This window comes from Geotrypetes seraphini, chromosome 2, assembly GCF_902459505.1.
Source record: "Geotrypetes seraphini chromosome 2, aGeoSer1.1, whole genome shotgun sequence".
In the NCBI taxonomy this organism is placed as follows: Eukaryota; Metazoa; Chordata; class Amphibia; order Gymnophiona; family Dermophiidae; genus Geotrypetes; species Geotrypetes seraphini.
In genome coordinates, this window is record NC_047085.1 from 143,451,716 (window position 1) to 143,475,776 (window position 24,061).

At 44.8% G+C, this 24,061-nt stretch overlaps 1 protein-coding gene across 1 annotated transcript in view; it reads right to left on the minus strand.

Moving 5' to 3' along the window:
• Positions 1 to 485: 485 nt before the first annotated feature.
• THOC1 (THO complex 1) overlaps positions 486 to 24,061 on the minus strand; it is a 245,576-nt gene continuing 222,000 nt past the window's right edge. Inside the window, exon 21 of the mRNA XM_033933936.1 lies at positions 486 to 821. Within this exon, the coding sequence (XP_033789827.1) occupies positions 784 to 821 (38 nt within the window). The 3' untranslated portion in view covers positions 486 to 783. The remainder of the gene's footprint in view (positions 822 to 24,061) is intronic.

Genomic DNA, 24,061 nt, shown 5'->3' on the forward strand with positions numbered 1-24,061 from the left:
AAGAAAAAAAAAAGAAAAACAGATGAGGTCACCTGGATCACTTCTGAGGTGATATCTGGCTGGTCATGTGCAGCAGACACATTCTTCAGAATTCTCTTGATAACCCCCCTCACGAGAATCATACCTGAGCTCCTAAGTATCATGCCTCAGCTCCAAAGTGTGTGCTCCACCAATCTCTGAAAATTAATTTGAATGAGCTCTATGGAACAGAAACCTTACTTCTGTGCTTCAATCCCATTAGAAATAGAGTGTTTGACTTGTGATCAAACTACCTTTTTGTGTACCCTCCAAGAGTTCATTCCCAATTAACTCTAACAGGACTTTTTGGTCAGTATCCCAGGATGTTTAACAGTCAGTTTTCCAGCTCTAAATGTGAGCCAAACCTGACCAACTGTCTCAATGTTCATGGAGACATTTTTTGTTAAATATTTTGTTTAATTTTTATTCATATCACAATGCCTACAATAGACAAGTTCATACTGGTCTTAGGAAGATTGTCAATGTTTTTATTACCATAAGCACAAGTGTCAAATAACAAGGAATTATTTGCAGCGCCCATACCCCCAAGCAAGCTTCTAGCTTTTGAAATAGATGCTGGATAATCATAACTTCTGAGGCTGGATCAATCAGACCCTCACATGGAAACAGTTGTTGAACACAAATAGGTAATATAACTCTTTTATGTCTAAGTTTACCCTGAAAATACTTGTGCTTTCTGATGGAATCCAGGGATAAATCCCACTTCTGTCTTGATAAGTGGATGAGACAGTCTCCATGATGGCATTAGATGCAGCTCTTCCTTGAATAATGGATACAGCAGCCTGTGAAAGCAAAACAAGGGTGGTCAGTCATCCCCTTTTACCATCTGAAAAAGGTAGAGTGACAACTTCTATGGAGCTAACATTTAGGCTTAGCATTGTTTCTAGGTCCAGGTGATTTGATGTCTGATAATTCCCCCTTTCCTTCTTGGCAGAAGGAGGGCTTTTACTGGGTACCAGTGACAGGGGCCTTCTGCAGCTCCTCAAACCTGTCTTCCAGGGCTTGAAATCTGAGGCCCACTTCTTCCTGTTGGAATGCTACTGCTTATTTGAATGCTAGCTGTGCCCCTCCCCTTGGTTCACTGTATGTCAGCCTGCTGTGTCAGGGTTTCCCTGCAATTAGGTTAAAGGTTCACTGTATTTGATTACTGCAGAGCAGCTTACAATAACAAAAAGTACAAAAATTAGAAAGGAAATAAAAATTAAAGGACATCATCTACCTTCTGTGTCGCCATGCCTCCAATGCCCACTCCCCACCATGCAGAGGCTAAGTATAGGACACCTTCCAAAATGTCTTCAACAAACTCTTAAAATTTTGCAGCAAAACTTCTGAATGCACTGCTAGAGGGAGTTGGTTCCAAAGCATGGCCAAAACACATTGAATATTCATGAAAAATATACAAAAAACCTAGATGAAATGTAAGAACTTCCCACAAGATTTTGTTGATGATTAAAGTGTTTACAGAGAAGTGTATGGAGTCACATATTAGGAAAGAATATGGAGTAAAACTATAGCCCCAACTAGGTAAACAAGAACTACAGTTTTATAGACTATACCAGTGTTCTTCAATGCAAGGCCTAAGGGCAATGGTGGCACCCAGAGATCTCTCTGGGGTGGTCCCCAATCCATTGTGTCTTTGGGTTTTCTTTCTGCTACTCTGCCTCTTCACCCAGGTGCAGGGCAGAACGGGGAAAGTGGGAAGATGCATGATTGAAGAACAAGGTATTTAAGAACATAAGAATAGCCTTACTGGATCAGACCAATGGTCCATCTAAGCCCAGTATCCCTTATTCACAGAGGCCAACCCAAGTCACAAGTACCTGGCAAAAACCCAAATAGTAGCAGCATTCCATTCCACCGATCCAGGGCAAAAAGTGGCTTTTCCCGTGTATGTTTCAACAGCAGTTAATGGACTTTTCCTCCAGGAACTTGTCCAAACCTTTTTAAAAACCATTTATGTTAACCGCTCTTACAACATTCTCTGGCAATGTGTTCCAGAGCTTAACTATTCTCTGAGTGAAAAAATATTCCCTCCCATTGGTTTTAAAAGTATTACTCTGTAACTTCCTCTAGTTTTTGTGATTTTTGACCGAATAAAAAAAATTGATCCACTTGTACCTATTCTACTCTACTCAGGATTTTGTAGACTTTAGTCTTTCCTCATACGAGAGGAGCTCCATCCCCTTTAGTTCCTTGACAGAATGTTATCATTCCAGGCAGCCAAACTGAACACATGGTTTGTAAAACCCATTCTCGAGGCCACTTCATATGCGGACTTCAAAAAATCACTGAAGACCCGTCTCTTTAACACATACCAATCCCAATTCTAGTCCGCTCAGCCATCTCTCCCATTCACCAATTTCTCTTGGGTCCCTGGTTGTTTTCAAGGTTTGTCCAAGAAGAGAGTTAAGATTAGAATATGTTATGAGATTATCTCTGGAAAGGGAGTGTACTGTGAAACATGTTGGAATGTCGATGTTCTCTGTGGCAGGAGTGATATTTTTGAATACATTGACAGGTCAATTGCATTTGTGTAAGTCTAGAGATATTAAAAAAAAAAAATTGTTGATACAATTGTTGATGCATTCATGTAAAAGATGAATAAGGATATTATGAGAGGAAGTTAGCTTGCTGCTATTTTTTAATGTTCTGTATTGTTTTTATTCATTTTGTAAGTTGTACATTGCTTAGAGTTTTAAGTGGTATATACATTTTTAAATAAATAATAAATATGTTCACCATTAAAACTGGCTGGGAAGAAGTTTGGGGGGCATGACTCTCGCATCTCTCTATATAGATTGCCTAGTTGGTCCTTTTTTTCATTACTCATCTTGGGATCCTATTGCTATTAAGTTGTGGGCAAAAAATGATAATACAGTATATTTTCTTTATTTTTTTTTTTTACCTGTGATCTTAGAAGGCGAGGCCAGTGGTACAAAGTGTTAAGTGGATTTAATAAAAAGAAATTAAAAACTGGTTTAAGAGATATTTGGAGCATTGAGATTAAGCATGAAATTACTGCATCTCAATGGCCACGAATTTGGTCTCGGAGGATGAAATATACGGTGTCAGCATCTATGAGACAAACTTGGTTTTTTCTGTTGCATAGAGCGTTGTGGACCCCTGTTAGGTTACAAAAATTAGATAGTTCTTTGTCTAATAGATGTTGGCATTGTCATTTGGAAGCAGGAACTTTAGATCATTTATTGTTTCATTGCCCATTTATTATGAATTTTTGGAAATCAATTTGGGACCAAATTAATAATTTGTTAGATAATCCGGTGGCATTATCCTATGATACTGTGATATTTGGCATGGAAATGAGAGCAAAAAGTCAGATTTCTAAGAATAACAATAAATTATTACTCATAATGACTGGTGTTGCCATTCAGCAAATCACATATAATTGGAAGGATTGGAGAAGGTTGAATTACAACTTTTGGTGGAACTCTCTATGCCATATCTATAAAATGGAAAGATTTATTGCATTACAAAAGGGTTATTTCAAGAAATTTCAGGATGTATGGAAACCATTAACAAAATATTGTACGGAGTAGTAGTTTGTTTCCCTTAAATTTATTAGTATTAATAGGGTAGGGTGGGGATATTTTATTAATACATATTTATATTATACTGGATTAAATGGTAGGGAGGGAGGGAAGGGGGAGGGATAAGATTTTAAGTAATGTGCAAATGATAGTCTGTAAGTGATATATTTATTGTTAATGTGATTGAATATATGTAACACTTAATGTAATCTTAAAAATGAATAAAGAATTTATAAAAAAAAAAGAAAAAAAAAAGAAAGATTTTAGTTTTGTTTGGGTTGAGTTTGAGTTTAAAGTCCTTCATCTAGGAGTCCACTGTCTGAATTATAGAAGAGATAAATTGTAGAGTGTCTGCTGATAAAGATAGAATCGGAACTACAATTGTTATATCGTATAGTAGAGGTCCCAACATATAACCATGTTAGACAAGATCCCAGCAAACTGCAGAGAAGTGTAACAGGAAGAACAGTAAAGTAATATAAACCAAAGGACCTGTGATAAAGGTATGGCTTGATTTCAGTACTAGAACAATACTCAATGGTACTATGCAATGCTATAAAAACTTGCATATGCTAAATCGCACCCGAGCATATCCATTTTTGCTGCTCAGAGATAGAAAATGAAACTGAAAGGTATGAATGTGATCTGTGTAGAACACAGAGCAAGAATAGGTCTAGAATTAAAATCTTATCTATTAGAAATTGGGTAATGCGCACTGATGTTTGAACATATAACCCTTTAACTTTAGACCATGTACTGAAATCTTCAGTCCAGAGACTTTGTTTGAGATAAACTGAAGTAAATGAAAAATATCTAAAAAAGATGTAATGGCCTCCTCCTCCCCTACAGCCACTCCCAAACCTCTGAGTTCCTCTAAAATAAAAAAGGAGTTGGAGTAAATGGTGTTGAGGATAATGTCCGTTAAACAATAGGAGAAACACATGTAGGGAAAGAAACTTCAAAGTAATTATATAAGCATCCTGGAAAGTACTGTATGAACATTGATGGTACAGTGGAAGGCATGTTTCAGTAAAAAAAAAAATAATAAAAAACCTGGCTGATACTGCTTAGTGTTTAAAACATGGTAAGGAAACTAACTTAACTGGCTCTACACCCATGTTAGATTCCGCCACTTGTCTTTGCATGCTTGTATCCAGGCAACAGGAAAAGACTACCCTACAGGCTCTACACCCATGGTAGATTCCTAACGTAGTATGGAAAGGCAGTTGCAACATGGATCGATGCTGGTTGATCCTGGTTAGAGGATAAAACAGAGAACCATTCAACTTCATTGGTTAACATGGAGAAAGAGAATAACCATTTGATAATGTATAAGTACAAAGGTACACACTGTTTCTCTTCTTTTTTTTATAGTAAGGAATCAAACTTAGGCTCTACACCCATGTTAGATTCCACTAGTTTTTGCATGATCGAGTCAAATAGGAAAACAAAAACCCTTCTTACAGGCTCTACACCCATGGTGGATTCCTGTCACAGTATCCCAATGAAAAATCATTGATGTTGATGCAGAATCTCAGATCGATGTCTTTTGGACCCATACTGATACGCCAAGATAAGCAGCGATGCCCTGTGACAAAACCTCAATTTCCTTTCTTATGCGAGTTTGCTCAGCAGAGTCCATAGGAAAATAAAGACTGCTGGAAATTAAGAAACTTGAGCTGAAATGCTGTGCTTGGCTAAAGGTGAATTCAAATTTTTGATAAAAGCTTTTGGTTTCCAATATGAAAAACCTTGATACCTCCTCGATGCAGGGCCTCAATGTAAAGAAGAACATCAGTGTTTAGATGAAGAACATTGGATGCTCCGATGAAGAATGTTAATGCTTTGATTAATTGTCTCAATGACTCAAGGATGATCTTTGATGCATCAATGCAGAATCTCAATGAGATGAGTACGTTAATGCCTCGATGTTTATGTGCAGACATACGATGGTGCTTTGATGAAGCTTGATGCTCGATGAAGATGATCGCCAATGTTTAGATTAGTAGTGTCCTCTGGATACAGACCAACATTCCGAGATGAACGTCGATGACTTGAAGAAAAGAGGCTGAAATGGAACCGCCAACTTCGGCACCGCTACGATGAAACACTCCCTCAAACAGCAACTGATGCTCTGTCAAGAGAGTATGTACATCATAGTGGATGAAAATGATGTGAAGCAATGTGCATAAAGTCATCGACCCTGGCCCAATATCCTGCATCAATACCTGAGACTGAGCGGGTATCAGTGGTGCTTCAGTGTGTCGAGGAATAGAAGACCTCAAAGAGGATGCACACCCCATAGGAGGCACAACCTGCATGTAAGGAGACACCAGTGTTGATGTGGAGCTATTCTTCAACGATGTATCCCGGACAGGTACCCTTGATGTAGATGCTGCAGTACTGAAGAAAGTACTGTTGTTGAATATGCTACACGTAGAATGGATCGGTACCGATAAAGATCGATGTATGAAGAGGAGGCACTGCACTTCAAAACAAAATCTGCACCAATGTTCATCAAGGCACTGTGACCATGTACATCAAACGGTATCATAAGTGCCACACGCGTCAAAAGCGTGAGTGCCTGAAAAGGCGATGCATTCAGAAATGACAACCTGTATTGCCCAGAAAGACATGAATCAAATGGACTCAATGCTTAATTGGTAGGGCACTGTCCATTGCGATGCATCTGCATCAATGTGGTAGAAACATTGGTTACAGAAAGGCATGCATCAACTAGACTCGATGCTAATATGCCACTGATGCAAGTAGATAGAGGTATCGATATATATTGGTACCAGCAAGTCCTAGTTGTTGAAAATCCAACTCCAGATCTATATGTTGAAATAAAGAAACAAAAAGACAATTTTTGACAATATCTTCTAAGCTATAGCCTCGGAGTCAGACACAATAAGAGAGAGCGATCAAAGTTAAAGTAGAAACAAGGCTCAAAATACATTGATGACAGTATGAAGTAAGGATGGAGCTTTGCATAAGGGCTACTGAACTTTGAAAGAAGTTTGTTTCTAAATAAATAAAGTCCAAAATTTATGTCTATAATTCTTCTTCACTGATTTTTAAAAGTAAGGAACGGAAGAAGAAACTGAAATACTTGAAAAAGTTTGTTAAAAAATTTAAATGGGAAAGCAACTCGACGGAGAAATAAGAGATACGTCTTCTTCACTCCACAGAAAATGAAAAACTGACATCCTCACGAGCTGGCGTCAGGCAGGAAGGCACTCGCATATGCGCAGTGCAGGAGGTATTAAGCTTTGAATTCTTAAAGTACTGGTGCACTTTTTTACTGTCCGTGCCAGGGCTCCTTGGATGACATCACCCACATGTGAGAATATGCTGCCTGCTTGTCCTAGGACACTGGTCGGCAAACCGTGGCTCACAAGCTGCATGTGGCTCTTTAGTCACTTGAGTGCGGCTTGCGGCTCAGCTAGCTAGAGCAGGGATGCCCAATCTGCTTCCCTTCCCTGTAAAGAGAATGCTGAAGTGCCGGGCCGATCAACCTTCGTCACCCGATGTCCAATTCTGACGTCTGAGAGGAAGTTCTGGGCCAGCCAATTGCTGCCTGGCTGTCCCAGAACTTCCTCTCCGATGTTAGAATTGACGGGTGGGGAAGGTTGGTTGGCACTGCACTTTATTATTATTAGGTGTTTATATACCGCCTATCAAGGTTATAAGAACATAAGAATTGCTGCTGCTGGGTCAGACCAGTGGTCCATCGTGCCCAGCAGTCCACTCACACGGTGGCCTCCAGGTCAAAGACCAGTGCTCTAAATGAGTCAAGCCTCACCTGCGTACATTCCAGTTTATCAGGAACTTGTCCAACTTTGTCTTGAATCCCTGGAGGGTGTCTTCCCCTATAACAGACTCCGGAAGAGCGTTCCAGTTTTCTACTACTCTCTGGATGAAGAACTTCCTTACATTTGTATGGAATCTATCCCCTTTCAACTTTAGAGAGTGCCCTCTCATTCTCCCTACCTTGGAGAGGGTGAACAATCTGTCTTTATCTGCTAAGTCTATTCCCTTCAGTATTTTGAATGTTTTGATCATGTCCCCTCTCAGTCTCCTCTTTTCAAGGGAGAAGAGGCCCAGTGTCTCCAATCTCTCACTGTACAGCAACTCCTCCAACCCCTTAACCATTTTAGTTGCTCTTCTCTGGACCCTTTCGAGTAGTACTGTGTCCTTCTTCATGTACGGCGAACCTTAGTTCAGTTCCAAAGCCAAGCACATACCTGAAAATCCAGGACAAAGGGGTACAGGAGAGAATCCCCATCAACACAAGAACAGTTTATTGAGCAAGCTGTCTGTTTAGACAAGTTTATTGAGTGAGCTGTCTATTTAGATGAGAACCAATTTGGGTTTAGAAAGAATCGTAGGGCTAGATTCACAAAGCAAACCGATCGTGTACTGATCGGTTTGCGACCCCTTTGTGACCCGATTTTACTCCGGCCTGATTCACTTACCTCTGTGCCTATCCCATTCCGATCCGTGCATGCAAATGAGGGGAAAGACATGCAAAATAGGCAGGGACGCGATTCACCAAAGAAATTTTTGAAACCAACTGGGTTGGCCGATCAACACAAGAAGCGATTGCTGGGGACCAGTCGCAAATGTCTTTTCCCACTGTCCTAAGCCTGAAATCCCAGCTCTCTGCCTCTTCCATAAAACTTGCAAAAAAACAACAGACAACGCTAAAGAAAAACAAGAACAATGGTCTTCAGCTTGGGCAGATGTCCTTAAAACGGAAGCATATTTCTAAAATTGACTAAGCAGTATTATCACACTGAGGGAGGGAAAAAAAGTATTTTCTGGCTCAAGTGCAGCCAGATTTTTCGGATCTGGCCCAGTATGCTTGCTGAAAATATATCAACAGATGCTTGGCATATTAATAATCAGAAGGGGGTCCTCGGTGGTCACTGCAGCAGCAGAAGGGTAATGGGAACACATTCGTCGGGTCCTAAGCAGCGCCAGCGGAAGCAAGATTGGAGACCACTACAATAATGCAGATGCTGCCTCGACTCTCCTGCTCTCTTCTGCCCTTCCCCGCAGTGCGGGCCCGTGGTTTTAAAGCGGGGCTGCACTGTGGGGAAGCGTGGCAGAGAGCAGGAGTCAGGGCAGCAAGAGCAGGGCTTGGCTGGAAGGGGAGAGCAGAAGAGTTGGGGTGCGTAAAAAAAATCCAACAAACTAGCAAAAAAAAAACCCAAAATAAATGGACAGAAAACACATGCGCAGGCCATCTGCAGGGAAAACAAATGGTCTGCGCATGCGTCAGGATCGCACTACCTATCCGTGCAGTTGGAGGGGGGCTTTCCTCCAATCGCCCTCATTTGAATTTTTTCCTTTTGTGAATTGGTCGGGCCTGCTGGAATCGGCCACGGATCGTCCACGAAAGTCAGGTTAGTGAATCTAGCAAATAGTGTGGAAACAGTACTTATTGCGAACATTGATGAGCTACGTTTAGGTATTAATCATTGCTTTTGTGTAGTGTCCCTTGATATATCTGCAGCGTTTGACTCTCTTAACCATTGCGGGTTACTGGAAAGATTGAAAGAGATTGGGGTGGATGGCTGAGTACGAGTGGTTTGTGTCATTTCTTGACAATAGGAGATTGTGTGTCTACAGTAATGGTGATATATCTTCTGAATCTAAGTTACATTGTGGAGTTCTACAAGGTTCAGCTCTATTGGATAACTTGTTTAACATTTATCTGTTCATTCATAAATGGATTTGTTTGTATATTAGCTGGGAGGGAGGGGGAAATTTCTTTGCTGCAGTAATATTTGAAAGTTTGCTGCGCTTATTAAGCACAGTTACTTACCGTAACAGGTGTTATCCAGGGACAGCAGGCAGATATTCTTAACGCATGGGTGATGTCACCGACGGAGCCCCGGTACGGACCTTTTTAACTAGAAAGTTCTAGTTGGCCGCAACGCGCATGCGCGAGTGCCTTCCCGCCCGATGGAGGAGAGCGTGGTCCCCAGTTAAGATAAGCCAGCTAAGAAGCCAACCCGGGGAGGAGGGTGGGACGTAAGAATATCTGCCTGCTGTCCCTGGATAACACCTGTTACGGTAAGTAACTGTGCTTTATCCCAGGACAAGCAGGCAGCATATTCTTAACGCATGGGTGACCTCCAAGCTAACAGAGAGGGAGGAGGGATGGTTGGCCATTAGGAAAATAAATTTTGTAACACAGATTGGCCAAAGTGTCCATCCCGTCTGGAGAAGGCATCCAGACAGTAGTGAGTAGTGAACGTGTGAACTGAGGACCAAGTGGCAGCCTTGCAGATTTCCTCGATGGGCGTGGAACGGAGGAAAGCCACAGAAGCAGCCATAGCTCTGACCCTGTGGGCCGTGACAGCACTTTCCAGTGAGAGACCGGCCCGAGCATAACAGAACGCAATACAGGCAGCAAGCCAATTGGAAAGCGTCCGTTTAGAGACAGGACGACCTAGACGGTTAGGATCGAAGGTCAGAAAGAGCTGAGGGGACGAGCGGTGAGCCCTGGTATGGTCAAGGTAGTATGCAAGGGCACGCTTACAATCCAGCGTGTGCAACGCCTGTTCCCCAGGAAGAGAATGGGGTTTAGGGAAAAAGACAGGCAACACAATGGACTGGTTGAGGTGAAAAGCCGAGACCACCTTGGGAAGGAATTTAGGATGGGTACGCAGAACCACCTTGTCATGGTGAAAAACAGTGAAAGGTGGGTCGGCAACCAGTGCATGCAGCTCACTAACCCTCCTGGCAGAGGTGATGGCAAAAAGCACCTTCCATGTTAGAAGTTTGAGCGAAGTTGTGGCAAGAGGCTCAAAAGGGGGTTTCATGAGGGCTGATAAAACCACATTCAGGTCCCAGACGACAGGAGGAGGCTTCAGAGGTGGTTTGACATTGAAGAGGCCTCTCATGAACCGGGAAACCAGTGGATGAGCCGTGAGAGGTTTTCCGAGGATAGGCTCATGAAACGCAGTGATGGCACTGAGGTGGACTCTGATTGAGGTAGACTTGAGGCCAGCGTCGGACAGAGAGAGCAAATAGTCCAGTACAGTTTCCACCGCTAATGAGGTGGGATCGTGATGACGCAGTAGACACCAAGAGGAGAACCTGGTCCACTTCTGATGGTAACATTGGAGGGTGGCCGGTTTCCTGGAGGCATCCAAAATGCGACGGACAGGCTGAGACAGATTCTCTGGAGAGGTCAGCCCGAGAGAAACCAAGCTGTCAGGTGGAGCGAAGACAGATTGGGATGCAGTAGAGACTGACGTTGCTGCGTAAGTAGAGTAGGAAACACAGGAAGAGGAATGGGCTCCCTGGAGCTGAGCTGAAGCAGGAGGGAGAACCAGTGTTGGCGAGGCCACCGAGGAGTGATGAGAATCATGGTGGCCCTGTCCCTGCGGAGTTTGGATAACGTCCGCAACATCAGAGGTAGTGGAGGAAAGGCATAGAGGAACCGATCCGGCCAGTCGAGCAGGAATGCATCTGGGGTCAGACGATGAGGAGAGAAGAGTCTGGAACAGAACTGGGGTAGCTGATGGTTGTGAGGCGCTGCAAAGAGGTCCACCTGCGGAGTGCCCCAGCGAGCAAAGATGGAGTGGAGTGTTGAAGGGTCCAGAGTCCACTCGTGAGGTTGAAGGATGCAGCTGAGATTGTCGGCCAGGGAGTTCTGTTCGCCCTGGATATAGACAGCCTTGAGGAAGAGATTGCGGGCCGTGGCCCAGGTCCAGATGCTGAGAGCCTCCTGATAAAGGAGGCGAGATCCGGTGCCACCTTGCTTGTTTATGTAGTACATGGCGACTTGATTGTCTGTGCACAGGAGAAGGACCTGAGGGCAGAGGAGGTGCTGGAAGGCCTTGAGAGCATAGAACATGGCTCTGAGTTCCAGGAAATTGATGTGATGTTGACGCTCCTGAGGGGTCCAGGGTCCCTGGGTGCGTAGATCTCCCAGGTGAGCTCCCCACACATAGGGGGAGACATCCGTGGTTATGATCATGGAGTGAGTGGGTAGATGAAAGAGTAGACCCCTGGAAAGATTTGAGGAGTACAACCACCATTGAAGAGATTGCTGAAGAGACGATGTCACAGAGATGGGATGAGAAAGAAGATCCGTGGTCTGTGACCATTGGTTGGCAAGAGTCCATTGAGGTGTCCTGAGGTGGAGTCGCGCCAGAGGAAGCACATGGACCGTCGAGGCCATGTGGCCCAGGAGGACCATCATCTGTCGGGCAGGAATGGAGTGATGAAGGAGCACCTGACGACAGAGGTGGAGCAGGGTCCGTTGACGGTCGGAGGGGAGAAACGCCCTCATTAGTGTGGTGTCGAGAACTGCTCCAATGAACTGAAGTCACTGTGTGGGAAGCAGATGTGACTTGGGGTAGTTGATCTCGAACCCCAGGAGATGGAGGAAAGAGATGGTGTGATGAGTGGCTTGTAGCACCAGTGGAGATGTAGGTGCTTTCACCAACCAATCGTCCAAGTAGGGAACACCTGGAGGTTGTGAGACCTGAGGAAGGCCGCCACCACAATAAGGCACTTGGTGAACACCCTGGGCGATGAAACGAGGCCAAAAGGTAGCACCTTGTACTGATAGTGACGGTGCTGTATCTGAAACCGTAGGTAGCGACGTGAAGTCAGATTGATTGGGATGTGAGTGTAGGCCTCTTTGAGGTCCAGGGAACATAGCCAGTCATGTTGAGAGAGAAGAGGGTAAAGCGTGGCAAGGGAGAGCATTCTGAACTTCTCCTTGACCAGACACTTGTTGAGGTCCCTGAGATCGAGGATGGGACGAAGGTCTCCTGTCTTCTTGGGAACCAGGAAGTAGCGGGAGTAGAATCCCTGACCCCTTTGGTCCGGAGGTACCTCTTCGATGGCATTGAGAAGAAGGAGGGATTGGACCTCCCTCAGGAGGAGGGGGGTTTGGGAAGTGTGAGAAGCAGACTCTACGGGAGGATTGTCTGGTGGAAGAGTCTGGAAATTGAGAGAGTAGCCGTGGCGAATGATGTTGAGGACCCATTGGTCTGATGTGATGACCTCCCAACGGCTGAGGAAGATTTGGAGGCGACCTCCGATAGGTTGAGGAAGAGGCAATGATGATGGGAGACTGGCTATGCCCTGGAGGAAAAAGTCAAAAGGGCTGAGATGGTTTTGACGGAGGGAGAGGCTTGGCAGGTTGGTGAGACTGTGAGCGAGCCTGAGATTGATGCTGTTGACGAGGTCGGCGAGGCTGCTGTTGAGGCGGATTGAGAGGTCTGGCCGAGAACCTGCGCTGGTATGAAGACTGCTGTCTGTAGGTGCGAGCAGGTGGAGTCTTCTTTTTAGTTTAATCAGAGTGTCCCACCTGGTCTCATGTGCTGAGAGTTTCTGGGTTGTTGAGTCCAGGGACTCTCCGAAGAGTTCATCACCCAGACAAGGTGCGTTAGCCAGGCGGTCCTGGTGGTTAATGTCCAGGTCAGAGACTCTCAGCCATGCCAAACGTCGCATGGCCACCGCCAGGGCAGATGCGCGAGAGGTGAGCTCAAATGAGTCGTAGATGGAGCGAACCATGAATTTCCTGAGTTGGAGGAGGCTGGAAATATGTTGCTGGAAAAGAGGGACCTTAAGTTCAGGAAGGTATTTCTGTAAGGAGGAGAGCTGTTGCACCAGATGCTTCATGTAGAAGGAGAAGTAGAAGGTGTAGTTGTTGGCTCTATTGGCTAACATGGCATTTTGGAAAAGGCGCTTACCAAATTTATCCATGGTTTTTCCCTCTCTGCCAGGAGGGGTGGAGGCATATACACTAGAACCCTGAGATTTTTTCAAAGTAGATTCCACCAGGAGGGACACATGGGGCAATTGAGGTTTATCAAACCCTGGGATTGGAATAACCCGGTACAAGCTATCCAATTTACGAGGGGCTCCAGGAACCGTGAGGGGAGCTTCCCAGTTTTTATAGAAAGTTTCCCGTAAGATGTCGTGGACGGGCAACTTCAGAAATTCTTTGGGAGGTTGCTCAAAGTCTAGGGCATCGAGGAAAGCCTGAGACTTTTTAGAGTCGGACTCCAAGGGAATGGAAAGAGCTGCTGACATCTCCCTAAGGAATTTGGAGAAAGAGGATTGCTCTGGTTTGGAGACGGTGTCGGTCATGGAGGGTTCTTCATCGGTTGATGAAGCGTCCTCCTCGGTACCGTGAGGGGAGTCTTCCCACAAATCTGGGTCCCTAACGTCGGGGTGCGTACGTTTGGACATCGGTGTGGAGGGCTCGGCATGGCGGGTCTTTGAAAGAGATCTGCCTGAGCGCACTGAGGCGGTACCGGGTGAGGAAGACTGATGTCGTTCCTGGGACCGGACAGGATCGGCAGCATCACGGGTACGTACTGTAGGTGTTTCTGCCAAGAGCACCGGCATGGAAGTATTAATCAGCACCGAGGGGGTCGACACCGATGGGACAGTGTGAGGCTCGGACAGGTCTTGTACCGGAAGGTGCGGTGCCAGCAACGCCGGCAACAGTTGTTGGAGCTGTTGTTGCAGCTGCTCCTGTAACTGTGTTTGGAGTATGGCCGCAATGCGGTCGTCCAGGGGAGGTACCGCTTTTTTCTTCTTCGGTACCATAAGTGCCGCTCTACGCTCCGGCGATGAGGAGGCCGATGATGAGGCACTCACCGAGATCGGAGCGGAGCGTTTGCGGGGCCGGTGCGGTGCCGGGAGGGCCGGTGTCGCCACCGTGGCCGGAGGGCGCTCAAGGGAAGAGGGAGGCTTCTTAGCCGGCTTACCTGGGCCCAACGACCCCGAGGAAGGGTCCGGTGGTGTCGATGTCGTCGGTGCCGACTTTTGTGGTGCCGTCGACGTCGCAGCCATGGCAGATCCGGTACCAAACAAAATATTTTGCTGGATCTGCCGATTTTTCAAAGTACGCTTTTTAAGCGTAGCACAGCGGGTGCAGGTGTCAGCCCGATGCTCTGGACCCAAGCACTGGAGGCACCAATTGTGTGGGTCGGTGAGGGAGATCGGGCGTGCACACCGCTGGCACTTCTTAAAACCCGGTTGAGGGGGCATGAAGGGAAACATGGCCTCCGCAAAATTGAATCCGGAGGCCTGTATGGTGGCAACAGGCCCCGCCGGGGCCGGCCTGAAAAAATAAAGAAAACTCGACGAGTTTTTTTTTTTTGAAAACAAAAATAAAGGGAATCCGATAAGAAAAAGGGAAAAAAGTGAGAAAATACGCGAGTGGGAAGGCAAAAAGTAGTTTTTCAACGGCCGTTGAAAACACATGCATCTTCTTCGCTCCGCAGAAACGAAGAAACTGGGGACCACGCTCTCCTCCGTCGGGCGGGAAGGCACTCGCGCATGCGTGGTGCGGCCAACTAGAACTTTCTAGTTAAAAAGGTCCGTACCAAGGCTCCGTCGGTGACGTCACCCATGCGTTAAGAATATGCTGCCTGCTTGTCCTGGGATAATACAATGTACATATATATGAATCATTTAAGGCACATTTGTAGTTTGAAAATCAACAAAGAATTAAAAATAAAAAACATTTATCTGTCCTCGCTGGGTGCACTTATGGATGAGATGGGCATTTCTTATAGAATGTATGCAGATGATATCCAATTTTTCTTTAAAGTACAGGGATGGGGTGATCAATTGGTAAATGAGTCAAATGGATATATGGAAAAGATTATAAAATTGATTAGAGGTAGAGGCTTTGAGCTGAATGTTGGGAAAACAGAGATCCTGATTGTGGGTGAAGTGAATGAGCATCTGTGGTCTAAAGAGATGAATGTTTGTGAACACTTGATTAAGATCTGTGAAGAAATTAGGGTACTTGGCATGATGGTAGATGCACATTTATCCTTTAAAGCACAGATCTCAAAAGTAATGAGATCTGCTTATTTCACCATGTGGAAACTGTCTCATTTGAAGAATATTCTGTCAAACTGGGATTTGAGACAGGTATTTCAAGCGCTAGTACTATCCCAGATAGATTACTGTAATGGTATCTATCTAGGTTTACCTCAAATATGTATTAAAGCGTTACAAATGATACAAAACTCAGCTGCCCGGCTATTAGCTGGAGTATTTCGATACAGACACATTACACTTATTTTAAAAAGATTTCATTGGTTGCCGATTCTGCTTCGTATCCAATTCAAAGTTTTGAAACTTGTCCAACAAGGTGTTTATGACATCCTGCCGAATTATGGCCAAACCTTGGTTTGCAAACATAATTCGTTCCAGAAGCATGTTTGTAATCCAAAGCTCTCATATCAAAGCAAATTTCCCCATAGGAAATAATGGAAAGTGAGACAATTCCGTTCCACAACCCCAAAACTTTAATAGAAAATACATGTACTGCACTGTATAAAGATGTGCTCATAAGATGTGCGGGCTCAGACTGTGTAATGTATGCTCGAATGTTTGCTACTTTATTTTGGGCTTTATACTGTATGTGCGAATTGTTCGCGAATGCACTGCACATATGTTGTGCGTGTCTGTGATGCGCTCATCGACGTTTTGCATGCTTGTGTGCGACACGTGCATAAGCGTTTGTTTAGGGAGTTAAAAATTAATAAAATGTTTTGCTCATCTTGCAAAACACTTGCAAACCGTGTTACTCGCTATCCAAGGTTTGACTGTATTTGGCAAATTGCCTAACACTATATTCTCCCCAAGGATGCTGAGGTCACAGAATTGTTGATTGTTAAGACACATCAAAAGGGAATATTTTATGATATGTACGGACAATAAATTTATGTGGAATGCATTATCTGGTACCTTACGATTTTATAGAAATCTGTTGCAATTTAGAAAGTTGCTCAAGCTTTTCTAAGCTAATATTGTGCTTCTTGAGTTAATACTTTACTTTCTGAATAACATCTTTTTTTTTGCAAGTTATTGGATTTGTGCTGCTTGATTGAAGTGATGTAGTGGATGAGCAGCTGAGAAGTAATTTATGGGTTGAGTTGGTATAAGCTTATGATTTTTGCTGATGTAGGAGATCTTTGTGTTGTGCAAGTCCTGAAAAACGTATGTAATATTGTGAGCTGACTTGGATAAAGGCAGATTAAAAATATTTTAAATAAATAAATCATGAACTGGCTTGCTCTGCACAACATTAACAAGTGAGAAACAGGCAAAAAGGCAACTCAGAAAAACATTGAGGAATAATGCAATACTAAGCTGCAGTGTGCAGCGAGCACCTCAGGAAAGGCTTCGGTAAAGTGAACAGTATACTCACAGAAACTCCCCACAGATCTGGCAACTGGCTGGAAAATCTTCAAGCCTGTAACAAGAGTAACCGAGGCAGAAAGGAGCAGGCTACTCCAAACAACTGAGGGAATACAAAGAGGGCAGGTTGTATGGAATCCTCCAGGGACTAACAGAAATAAGATTATCGAAGATATAAACCTAATCTTCCATTCTGATACATACCTTCCAGATTCCATATGCTAGGTGACGTACCAAAGCCACGGTAGCTAGGGAGAGACAGAACAGCCTGATCACAAAAGAGAGGTCCTGAAAAATGGCATCAAAATGCGCTACATCCATTTGGTAAAACCAGGTATAAGTATAGAGAAGACCAAGTAACCACCCTGCAAATTTCATCAGGATGAATCGTTCGAGATTCTGCCCATGACGTAGCCACACTTCTCGTCAAGAGTGCTGTAAGTGAAATCGGCAGCTGCGTGCCATGGGCGATGTAAGTTGCAGAAATGGCTCCTTGAATCCATCGAGCGATTGAAGACTTGGATGCCAGCCTATCACAATGAGGCGCAGCAGTTAAAACATAAAAGTGATCAGATAGCCCAGAACTCAATTTATCCTTTCCAAATAAAGGAGCAAGAAACTTCGGACATTTAATTTGTGGAAGATCTGATCTTCGCACTCTGAACCTGTCACATGAAATGCACGTAATCTAACCTCCTGATTGACTCGAAAAGCCAAGATCACCTTTGGCAAGAGGGGAGATAGAGTATGGAGGAAAAAACTCACGTCTGTAATACGGAAAAAAAGGTTCTCTGCACGAAAGAGCAGAACTCCAAAACACACCATGATGAGACAACAGTGACCAGAAAAAATGTTGTGAATGTCAGATCCAGAAGAAATACAACCTATAGCGCAGGGGTGCCCACACTTTTTGGGCTTGCGAACTACTTTTAAAATGACCAAGTCAAAATGATCTACCAACAATAAAATAAAAAAACACAAAGCACATTGTATGCAGAGAAAATGTTAATTATCATTTATATTCCGCGGGTTTTCAAAGAGGTCAAGGCAGATGACTTTATGCAATGTCACCTCAGTAACAACTATACAAAAAAAATAGACAAATATACCCCCTCCTTTTTTACTAAACCACAATAGTGGTTTTTAGCATAGGGAGCTGCGCTGAATGCCCTGTGCTGCTCTCGATGCTCATAGGCTCCCTGCGCTAAAAAAACGCTATTATTGTTTAGTAAAAAGGGGTCATTGTGCAAAATATAGACAGCAGATAAAAATTCTCAAAACGGACACATTTTGATCACTAAATTGAAAATAAAATAATTTTTCATATCTTTGTTGGCTGGTGATTTCATGAGTCTCTGGTTGAACTTTCTTCTTCTGACTGTGCATCCAATATTTCTTCCCTTCTTTCAGCCTCCTCTATGCTTCCTCTCCTCCAGACCTCATTCCCTCCCCCAATTTTTTCTTCTTCTCTCCTTGCCCTCATCCCCTTTCTTTCTTTCTCTCCGTCTTTCTTCTCTCTCTATGCTCACTTTCTTTCTGTCTCCGTCTTTCTCTCTCCATGCCCTTTCTGTCTGTCTCCCTTTCTTTCTCTCTCCATGCCTGATTTCTGTCTGTCTCCCTGTCTGTCTTTCTGTCTCCCTGCCCTCTCCAAAGCCACCATCGGGGAACAGGCCTCCGCCGTAAAGAGGACACTGAAGCGCCGGGCCAACCAACCTTCCCCACCCAACGTCAATTCTAATGTTGGAGAGGAAGTTCCGGGCCAGCCAGGTGATTGCCTGGCCCAGATCTTCCTCTCCGACGTCAGCATTGACGTTGAGTGAGGACCGTTGGTCAGCCCGGCGCTACAGTGTCCTCTTTACAGGGTCGGGAAGCAGGTAGAACGGAAGGCAATGCGAGTCTATCACGGAGCCAGGGATGAACTCAGAGATCGACTCACGTTACCTTCGTGATCTACTGGTCGATCGCGATTAACCTTTTGGGCACCCCTGCTATAGTGGTTCAAAGGGAGCCTCATCAAGGCCCTGTAAAACAACGTTTAGAGACTATGAAAGGAAAGGAAGATACAAGGGAGGATGTGGACAAAGCATCCCCCTCATATATCTGGTCAGATCTGAAAGAGCAGTAATGAACTAGCTCCTCTGTGAGCTCAAAAACACGCAAAGCCTGCAACCTGAACTTTCAGGGAGGTCACTGTCAGACTTCTGACTAAACCCTCCTGAATTAAAGCCAGGACTACCTAATTTGGGAGCCTGCTCAGGGTCCACCTAAGTCCTAGCATTCCCTTATGAGAAAAGCCTACTAGGCTTTGTCAGAAGCCGCCAAAGGAGAGGGTAACTTTGAGCACAAAAGAGTCTAGATAACTACTTCCAAATAAATGCTCATCAAGGCTGAGTGCTCAAGAGCCATGCCAAAAGACCAAAACACAGTGGGTTCTCCAAGGACACCGGTCCTTGGAGAACCCACTGAGAAGATATTGATGAAAAGGGAACCCGAGCTTCTCGTCCCACTAAAGACATATGAAAACTTCATATCACGGGCAGTGAGGCCAATCCGGAGCCACTAGAGACATCAGGCCAGAATGTGTCGCTGTACATCAGATGACCAGACATATCAGAGGCCACGGGGGAACATCATACAGGGCCAAACCAAAGCATCCGACCCTAGCTTCCACACTGTTCATCGACTGAAAAGGGCCCAGCCTTCAAAATCTCAGTTGAAGCCAACAAGGCCCTCTGGGGCAAACCCCAGCTCTTGGAAGAGCAGACGGAACGGCTCCTGTGAGAGGAACCAGGCTCCTGAAACCAGGAAATATCGGCTGAGGAAGACTGCTGGAACATTGGCGACTCCAGCCCCATTGGCTGCAGAGAAAGACAGAAGCGCTTCAGCCCAGTGGAATGCCGCCGATCTTTTTTGCCGTTAAAATCATCACAAGAGAGAGAGAGAGTGCACTAGAGCTCCCTCATGATGTACATACACGCCATGCCGTGGCATTGAAGAAACTTGCACTGCTGGTCTTTCTGAAGGAGCTGGAAAGTGAGTAGCACCAGCTGAATTTCCCAAAGCTGATAGGTCAACCCATGTCGCGGACCAGGAGTCCATTATCCCTGAATGGAGTGGGCCCCACAAGGAGGCCACAACCCAATAGGCTGGCATCCGTCTTAACAGTTATCTACTCAGGAATCTGAAGAAGTCAGCTCTGGCCGAGATCCACCCTCTGATACCACCAGCTCAAATCACTGCTAGTTGGTTCCGTCCAGGTGAGCTGCATTTAAAGGGGGGAAACTCAGTGGAGATCACCAAGATATGAGTGCATCCCATCGAAGGAGCATGAGTGCTTTGGCTCAGGGGAGCTGCATTTGAAGGGGGGAAACTCAGTGGAGATCACCAAGATATCAGTGCGTCCCATCAAAGGAGCATGAGTGCTTTGGCCCAGGGTTTGCCTCCAATGAGGCTGCCCAAGACCGTAGAACCTGCAGATAAAACCAGGCAGAGAGAGCCGGACAATCCAGGAGAATTCTGATCTGTTGATGAAGGTTCTGACTACTTGCTCTGAGAAGAAACTCATGACCCTGGTCTGGAGACTAAGAGAAGCCCCAGAATCTCTAGCGACTGGGAGGATACCCAGTGTCTCCTCCTGAACTTGCCAATGCCTGCAGAAGAGACACTACCATCCCCACTGCACCTTCGTACACCCAAAGAGCTTGGAGCCCATTGCACCCACAATCCCAGGGAGGACTTGGATCCCTTGCTGGCGGAAAGATGCCTCAATTACAATCACTTTGACGAACGTACGGGAGCTGTTGCAAGGCCAAGCAGCAGAGCTGCGAACTGAAAATTCTGTTGCATAACATGGAAACTCAAACTTGCGATGGAAGGAAGGAAGGAAGCCTCTGTGAGATCCAAGGACATTAGAAACTCCCCTCAAGACATTAGCTAGCATCGTGTACTCCGTTGTCCATTCAGAAAAAGGGATTTTGCAAGAAGTGGGTGAACCAGAATATGTTTCCAATTCTCCAAGCCTTTCTGGCACAAGGAAGCATAAGCAGTAGCTGCCTAAGCCCCCCATTTGTAGACCACAACAGTGTCCAACATCCCGGACTAAGGGAGGCTGCAGAATGTCGCAGACCTTGAACTCTGTTGCTGTCGACTCAGATGCTCAGAGTGGCCAAGGAGACAAGTCTCAGCAAAGGCAGCCGCCGGATCCAACAGTTCCACAGTGGCAGGAGACATAAGAAACATAAAATCTGCATGCCAACTACTGCAACTGAGGTCTGGCATGGCCAGACAAGTGAGCTTACGAACAGGAAGCTTTGCTACAGACGCCATAGACCGAAAAAGCCTTGACGCGCCTGCTGGCTGTGTCATAAGAACATAAGAAATATCTCTGATGGGTCAGACCAGAGGTCCATCGTGCCCAGCAGTCCACTTGTGCAGTGGCCCAACAGGTCCAGGACCTGTGTAGTAGTCCTCTATCTATATCCCTCTATCCCCTTTTCCTTCATAAAATTGTCCAATCCCTTCTTGAACCCTAATACCGTACTCTGTCCTATCATGCCCTCTGGAAGCGCATTCCAGGTGTCCACCACCCATTGGGTGAAGAAAAACTTCCTAGCATTGGTTTTGAATCTGTCCCCTTTCAACTTTTCCGAATGCCCTCTCGTTCTTGTAGTTTTCGAAAGTTTGAAGAATCTGTCCCTCTCTACTTTCTCTATGCCCTTCATGATCTTGTAAGTCTCTATCATATCCCCTCTAATTCTCCTCTTCTCCAGGGAAGAGCCCCAGTTTCTCCAGTCTCTCAGTGTATGAAAGGTTTTCCAATGAGCAGGGTCTGAGGATACGCCATTCCGAAGAACAGAGTAAAATCCAATGAAAAGGCCCACTCTGCAATCATGGCAGAGCTCTGTTGAGATACATGTATTATGGTAAAAGAGGCCCCAGACTTGGAACGCAGGCGTACTGTGTCAGACTGCAGAATGGCCTCTGGGCGAGATTTTCTTTGGAAGAGACAGACCCAGTTGGCTTCCCAGCCCAAGAGGACACACAAAACTCCTGCCCCCCTCTCCGGTGCGCTACAGCACGCGGTATGCAATTGCTGATCTGATGCCCATCTGGCGTAATCAATGTCCACATTCAATAGATTATAGGCGGAGGAGTCCATCCCAATTGATTTTGAGTCAAACTGAGGGGTTTCTGAGGCTGAAATTAAAGTTAGATCAACTTTAAAATCCAAGATGGCCGCCATCACGAAGTAGCACCAAAAACAGCAAAAATAAACAAAATCTGAAAATATAAAATAGTGATTTGGGGTCTGGGGAACCTGAACCCTACCCACAGAAACTGTGAAAAATGAAGTTTAAATTAATCCACAAGCCACCCCCGAAGTTCCCATAGGAAATAATGGGAGGTACTCCAAACTTGAAAAAATCCAAAATTGTCTGAGTGAAAACATGTTAGCCCTTAACATCTCAAAAAAGTCAAAAAATGATATTTGCATGGAAGGAGGGTTTATCTCTTACCGCTCTAATACTACTGAAAAATCAGCCATTAAAAGAGGTAACCTCCATTAGAATTTTGGGAGTAGTGTTAGACCCAAACTCACCTACCATGACCATATTAGTACAGTTGTCAAAAACTGCTTCTTTAAATTACGAATAAGATCACTGGCAAAGGTATTAGGACCAGAATCGCTTAACATCTTATTACATACTTATCTCTACAATTGACTAATGCCCTCTATAAAGGTATCTCACAAAAAGAAACCAGATGACTAAATAATTCAAAATACCGCAATTAAAATCATCACAAACTCAAGCAAACGTGACTATGTTACGCCTCTCCTAAAAAATGCCCACTGGCTCCCAGTGCCCCATAGAATAACATTTAAGTTGGCACTTGACCTTTAAAATCTAAAAATTAAAACAACCTGCTTTTCTCGGCAAATTTCTCACTCCTTATGCTCCCCCTAGGTTACTAAGATCAACAGACCAGCATCTCTTATCAATACCATCCTTAAAAATAATTAATTCAAAGCGTGCAGACATTTTCTTGGTCACTGCTCCACAAACATGAAATCTTCTACCAGCCTATATTAGAGAAGAAACTACACTGGAAAGATTAAAGGGCTCCCTGAAGAGTTTTCTTTTCAGAGATGCCTTTGAGAATTGATCCACTAGTCACCTAATCTTTAGGCTGCAGAAGTCACTAGAATGAAATTTGTATCTCAGCCTCCAGTTATTTCTTAAACCCTGCCCTAATGTATTAGCCCTTTTTTATGCACTTCTTTTCTATAATAATTTTGAAGTTCTATCCCTCCCTTCCTGTATCTCAAGTAAGACATGTGGATGCCATTGATTTCATGTGGTTGGCTTACCCTTGATTATTTTTTAGAAGCAATGCATCAAATTTTTAATGAAAACTTGATCTCTGTAGTGCTTTTGCCTGTCAGCGTTTTTAAAGCAGCTGAATGGAGAAAAAGGACTTTCTGCCTCAGAAACAGCTCCAAATGTACTGGAATGGAAGATATTTGGGACTTCCAGCCGGCCAGAGACTGACTACATCCTCAGCCCCCATGGATCCTCTGCCATGCCTTCGGGGGGCAGGAAAGGCAGCTTGTGCCTGAAACTTGAGTGGGTTTCTGTCCAGACGAACTCAGCCTGCGGTAGAAACCTGTGACAGGGTAACCAGCCAGCAAACTCCACAGGAAGGGACCCTGGGTACTGGGTACTTCCAGAAGGTGGCATACAGCAGGCTGGCTTTACAGATTCACCAGAGGTTCTCTGTGAAGCTGCAGTCCAGCACCGCAGGACTGTATCCTTTTTTCCCCAACAGCGGGCCACTGGGGAGAGGTCTCAAGGCACTGGAGCCACCAAGAAATTAAGTTTAAGTGAACTTAAGTGAAAAAAATAAGAAACAGAAGCAGAGCACCAGCAAAAACTTCTGCTTGGACTGCATGCAGAAATTGAAACTAAGGTTGTTTATCGATTTTCACACTAGGGAGAGTGCAGGATGTTTAGAAAAGATGTAGATTTCTGCAACACCCGGACTGCGGGTTGGGATTGAACACCTAGCATCTGGAATCCGGAAAGGATGCAACAGAATAATAATTGTAGATTCTAAGGAGGAGTCATTACTAAATTTCAATATCATAGTACATTTCTGCACTCAGGGCTATTGCTCTATCTTACCTTGCATTTCCTGATTATTTTCTTCTATCTGACTGCATTAGCGTGTCTGGAGGATGCCACACAGTAATCGCAAGGGCACTATCC